The 6,000-nt window shown below is 42.3% G+C and overlaps 1 protein-coding gene across 2 annotated transcripts in view; it reads left to right on the top strand.

The window, feature by feature from the left end:
- The window catches only part of TSTD2 (thiosulfate sulfurtransferase like domain containing 2), a 29,810-nt gene that overhangs the window by 17,148 nt on the left and 6,662 nt on the right, over positions 1-6,000 (top strand). For both annotated transcript variants that reach the window (XM_085845895.1, XM_085845894.1), the window contains exons 4-5: positions 136-244; positions 401-523. In XM_085845895.1, the coding sequence (XP_085702021.1) occupies positions 136-244; positions 401-523 (232 nt within the window). The remainder of the gene's footprint in view (positions 1-135; positions 245-400; positions 524-6,000) is intronic.

The raw sequence follows: 6,000 nt of genomic DNA, 5'->3' as shown, positions 1-6,000 counted from the left end.
TACAGACATGTGGAATGTGAAAATAGGTTTGTTTAGAACTATCTTGAACATGAAATCAGCTTGGAGAAATGTTTTAAATGGCATGCATCTCTTTCTCTCTCTTTCTCTTTCTCTTCTCTCTCTCTCTCTTTCCAGGAAAGAAGGTGTTGTTCTCCTGTTTTATTACTACTGTGACTTGGCTGATCCCTGTGTGGCAAAACTATGGCAGGTTGACCTTTGTAAACATCTCGGGCTCACTGGCAAGGTGAATTTTTATTGCAAGGTGAAGCAAGGCCAAGAAATTATTTGTGGTTGAACCAAAAACATTGTAGTCATTGAAAAAAACAGACATCGGAAACATTTTCTTTTAATGCTACACCTGAACCTGTACAGGATGTACGGTGATGTTTTTCCTTCTCAGGTGCGGCTGGCAACAGAAGGCATTAATGGCACTGTTGGAGGGAGTGTGGAAGCTGCTCGACTCTATATGGAGGCCACGATGGCTTACCCACCATTCCGGGGCATGACCTCGCAGGACTTCAAGGTAAATTTTTATTTGTGTCAAGATGTGAAGTTCCTTTCCACTGATTATCTATTATTGATGGTTTTGTAATCAATTTAAAAGTACATTGATACGGGCTGTCAGGTGCCTCATTGTATCATTGCTATAAAATGAGTTTCGTGGTACCCAGCCAAGAACTGGATGATTTTCTTAACTACTGTCAATTCAAAGGTGTAGATTTCGAAAATTGATGTTGTCAGTTTCAGATTTTGGTACAACGGGATGAAAATTGGTGTTAAACATAGAGTGGCCGTGCAGAATTGAGGAACATGATAAGACACCTACATTATGATGAATGGCCAAAATTGAGAAGAAAAAGGTCCAGCAATTAAGTATGTATACATTATTCCTGTGATGAAAAATGAGTGCTTGATCATTGAATGTTTTTTCTTAAAGATACCATTTCAGAGTCAAATCTATCACATGTCAACATGGGGGTCTAATTAATTTGAATATCATGATAATTATTCCAAATACATTTTTACAGCAAAGGATAGATCAAAATGTAATGCTGAATAAGTTGACCATGGATCTTACAGATATGCAGGTACCTCGCAAATAGTGCAGGCATGAAGCATCGATGTCTGAGTCGTCACTCTCACGAGCATCCTCTATCAATGATCGTTCTGTTATCGTGGCGTTTGTGATGGTACAATGCTCACAGCTGCATAGTTCGGTGCACGAAAGACTGCTGGAACGACATATATGCGTGAAGAAATGCTCTTCCTGCCTACAAATGATGCATATTGGTGGTAGAATATGGCTCGACCGATGTGCTGCTGATGTCACTGGAGTCGGTTTATCAGAAGAATACAAAGCTCTCCATTTATTTCTTCTTTTCCTCCTCTTCCCTTTATAAGTGGTGAGGTCTGATGGCACCAAGCTTCTGTCCTGCCTTGATGACAATACCCTCAGCCAACTCTCTCCACCCTCCAACCACACCTACCTTACTGATATCCCTCCTCACACAATCCTCCCATCTCAACCATGGTCTACCTCTTTTCCTCCTACCTTGCTCCCTTAACCTATCCACTCTCTTTGCCATTATCTCTTCCCCCATCCACACTAAGTGTCCAGCCCATCACAGCTGGCATTTCACCAAACTCATCCACACGCCAATCTTCTCCCTCAGTTCATCCATCCTCCTTATATCCACCGTCTTCACTCCCGCAATCCTCCTGACCCAGATAGTCTTGCAAACCTGCAGCCTCTGTTGTTGTCTCTCTGTCAGTGCCACCGTTTCCAGACAGTAAAGATAAGCCAGTGTTACACATGACATCAGAAACTTCCCTTTAAATTTTCTTCATATCATTCTGTATGCCATTACTCCCTCCACCCTCCTCGACGCACCCACCTGAATCCTCCTCCGCACCTCTGCCTCGGACTTACCATCCACGGTTACTGTTTCCCCCAATATACTCAAACCTATATCCCTGCCTGATCCCCTTTCCCTCTCACCTGATATTTATTTTCTCTGCTGCCTGACCCACATCACTTCAGTCTTCTCCATACTCATCTTCAGCCCATGTTTCCCAAATATCTCCTTCCACTCCCCCTGTACTTCCTGCAACTCCTGCTTTCTGCCACAACAGCCAGATCATCCATACACAAGATACTCCCCAGAATAATCCTCATGTTCACCTTCCTGCTTACGAACTCCATCACCATGATAAACATGAGTGGACTGAGAGAGCTTCCCTGATTCAAACCGATGAACTCCTTTGACATCCATCCTAAGACAAACCACAACTCTTCCCTTCGTTCCCTTGTACATCCCTTCCACCAACCTAACTTCTGCTTCCAGCACTCCCATCCACTTTGGTGTTGCCATCACCATCTCTATCGGGACAATGTCACAGGCCTTCTCCTTGTCCACAAATCCCAATGCCATCTCACCTTGCACATCCAACCTCTTCTCCAATAGTTGTCTCAGTGGTTGCCTGACACTTCAAAAGGACTATCATCGTCAATTACACTGCCGTCGATGACACCACTCGTGCATGCAATGGCCAAACTGGCTGCATGCTTGTGACGCACTGATGCCCTCTCCAAACTAGTTTTGTTGTTGAAGCATGCATACCTGTCTATGGTACCACAAATTTTTTTGAATTTAACAAATTGCACTGACCAGAAAGAATCATGATATCATTCAACAAGCTTTCTGTTCTCTCCACATAAAAACTGCCACTTCTATGCACAATCCTTGACTCTAGGCCAGCTGGTTTCAGTAAATCGTGTGATATTCTTCATAGTTAACCTCACCAATATGTAGCAGACATTCCATTTTTAACAAGTCACAAAAGTACTCGACCTTGAATTGCACGTCTCTCAAATTTTCGCAGGCATAACTCAACAGGTGGATAGAGCACGATTGATTTGCATGAATTTTTATGACATCATTTCCGCTATGGTTAACCGTAATGGATTATTTCCGAAGTAAAATGTTGTTGTTATAGTCATTATGCAAAAAAAAATTGACAATGTACAATAATTTATTTGAAAAGACGATGATTTTGAGGTTCCATTACGACACTTTCACTTTTATGATCTGACGAGCAGGGGTACCCAGCGTTGCTGGGCAACGTTGCGTCCCTCTTCCCAGCCAACCCCCCTTCACCTGAGGGACGAGTTCATCGATATGGCTGAAAGAAGTGATGGTTATAGATATTTATCCTCATCGCCATGTCATGAATCTGGGGTGTGTGCAGTTACCAAGTTTCTTGGGGAGCACTCGCCAAGTGGCTTAAGCACTCAAGCAAGTACTCCATTCGAAACCGTTGATACGGAACGGCTGGCTTGGTAAACACTAGGTAGCTGCTTCATTACTGAACACATCCTGGACATCTCGACAGCATATACAGTACATACAAAATGACTTCTTTTGTTTTTTTTTAATCATGAGTATTGTCGTTGTAATGAAAACGTACCTTGTTCAGTTTTAAAATGTACATAAACCCAGAGGTGATGTTGAGTGTATGAAAGTGGACGCGTACATTTCATACAAATTAAAGTGTGCGTGTCCATAACGTCTTTAAAGCGTACATTTACATCATAAATATCTCTCTGGAATTTCCCCGGCCTCCCGACTAATTAATTACGGACACGAGTATTTCAGGACCAAGCCGATTTTAATGTTTATTTACTTCACATCATATTACATGCCCATCCGTTTGTTTATAAGCCTTTAAAAGTTGGGCGAAAACCAAAAATGTTTTTTTTAATGAAATATCACGATTTTCTTTCCTCTGCATTTGAGAATCAACGTATCTTCATTGGGCGGTGACTATTAGACAGCTGACACGATCGCTGTGGACAAAACATGAATTACCTCGTTCGAGTTGTAATCAAAATGTACCTTTGTTTCCTCAAAATGGTATCTTTATTTAATGATAGAAGACACGTAGTTCAGTCTTCAAATTTAAATCAGAGGCTAACAAACAATCAGAGCAATGTGGAGTGAAAAAGATGGCAGCGATTTATTGACGGCTGGAGGGAAAGGAGTGGCGTGGCTAATGGATGGTGCTTGAGATGCTCGGGAGAGAGAGAGAGGAAGGAGTGGCCTAGAGAATGGATGGTGCTTGAGATGCTCGGGGGAGAGAGAGAGAGAGGAAGGAGTGGCCTGGAGAATGGATGGTGCTTGAGATGCTCGGGAGAGAGAGGAAGGAGTGGCCTGGAGAATGGATGGTGCTTGAGATACTCGGGAGAGAGAGGAAGGAGTGGCCTGGAGAATGGATGGTGCTTGAGATGCTTGGGAGAGAGAGGAAGGAGTGGCCTGGAGAATGGATGGTGCTTGAGATGCTCGGGAGAGAGAGGAAGGAGTGGCCTGGAGAATGGATGGTGCTTGAGATGCTCGGGAGACAGAGAGGAAGGAGTGGCCTGGAGAATGGGTGGTGCTTATGACAGACCCACACATCCACCCACCCAGCGACAGACATGAACTCGGCTTTATATATGTCTATATGAGATAACACTTTTCTCGACACACCCCGGAGAGCAGTTTTGCTTCGTGCAGCATCGCCGCTAAAAATCGTTTATTTTGGGTTTTTTTTTTTTTTAACTTATTTGTACTAACATCTCAACATGACAACAAGTGAGTTAGTCTTTTCCTCACTCCAAGGAACATGCTCAGAAATAATTGTGTTGTTCTCAGATGAGTACCGTGAGACCGCAGGACCGCGTTATCCGATGGCCTATTATGTCATTGTCATTCCCATCACCGAAGGAGAGGGTATTGCATTTGGGTCCGTTTGTCTGTCTGTCTGTCTGTCTGTTTGTTTGTTTGTCCGCACAGGACTTTCGTGTTTTTCTCTGCAACTGCTTGTCGGAGTGAAACAAAATTTCCAGCATAGGAGCGACTACTCTTGTGGAGTGTTGTATTGATAATTATGACGTCATAGTTCATGTGGTGTGACAGCCATGTTGGAAAAATGGAAAAACTTTAGACCTCTGTATCTCTGAAACCGCACCAAGGAAAAAAATTGAAACTTGCCACATCACATGGCAAGGGCTCCTCATGGAGAATAAGTGTGATTTTTTTTTTTAGGATGTCATTGGTGCCTTTGTTATGACATCATAGTTGCATATGTAGAACGCTACATCTGATCAGTATGAAAAATTTTGAGGGAGATAAAATTGTCCATAAATTTCGAGATAAAATTGTCCATAGAAATAAAAGTTAATGACATCATCAGTCACGTGATTTGGAAGCCGCATTGTATTTTTTTAAAAACACCCTTCAAAACTCTTCTTCTTTGAAGTGGCTTAACAGATTGAGGTGAAACTTTGCAAGTATGACCACCTATCCATGAGGAACAAAAGGTTCCTCTAAGGTCAGAGGTCACATGGTTTGGCAGCCCTATTGGATTGAAGAAAATATTAAAAAATGTTTTCTCTGGAACTGCTTGATCAATCGATGTGAAACTGCACATTTATAATCTAGTGTTGATGGGGAATACATGTTTTATATTTCAACTTGATCGGACGCATGGTCAGGCAGCTAGAATTATTTATTTTTTTGATCTGGGTTCTTTTTGATGTTTTTTTTGTTGACTAAGGCTCACTTGGCAGTGCCTGGATGGGTTTGAGGGTGGAGGAGTAGCAGCTGAAATGTGAATCCTATCCAGGTCCCTCCTGATGACTTCATCTTTACTTTTTTGCTTGTTCGGGTTCCTTCTGACTACTCCAATGCAGGACCGTAACTATTTGGTGTTCCAGTTGATTTAAATTGAATTTATTTTAAACCCATTCTAAATTCAATTGAATAACAATAAAAAAACGTCATGGGTCAGGGTCAGGAGTCCGATCAAAGCGGGGTTGCATCAAAGTGGGACGTCTTTGTACCCAGTCATCACTGCCAGCAGTTATAAAGTAGAAGTTCTAGTTACGTCTATTAATTAATTATTAATGATATGACACCAGTACACAAACGCCACACAAAACAAGTCCTGGCGAGGGTTTGC

Source organism: Eptatretus burgeri, chromosome 11 (assembly GCF_056783735.1).
Source record: "Eptatretus burgeri isolate ZD-2024b chromosome 11, Ebu_testis_v1, whole genome shotgun sequence".
NCBI classification, from domain to species: domain Eukaryota; kingdom Metazoa; phylum Chordata; class Myxini; order Myxiniformes; family Myxinidae; genus Eptatretus; species Eptatretus burgeri.
Note: the sequence above shows the minus strand (reverse complement) of the source record. Positions and strands in the feature narration are given on the sequence as shown.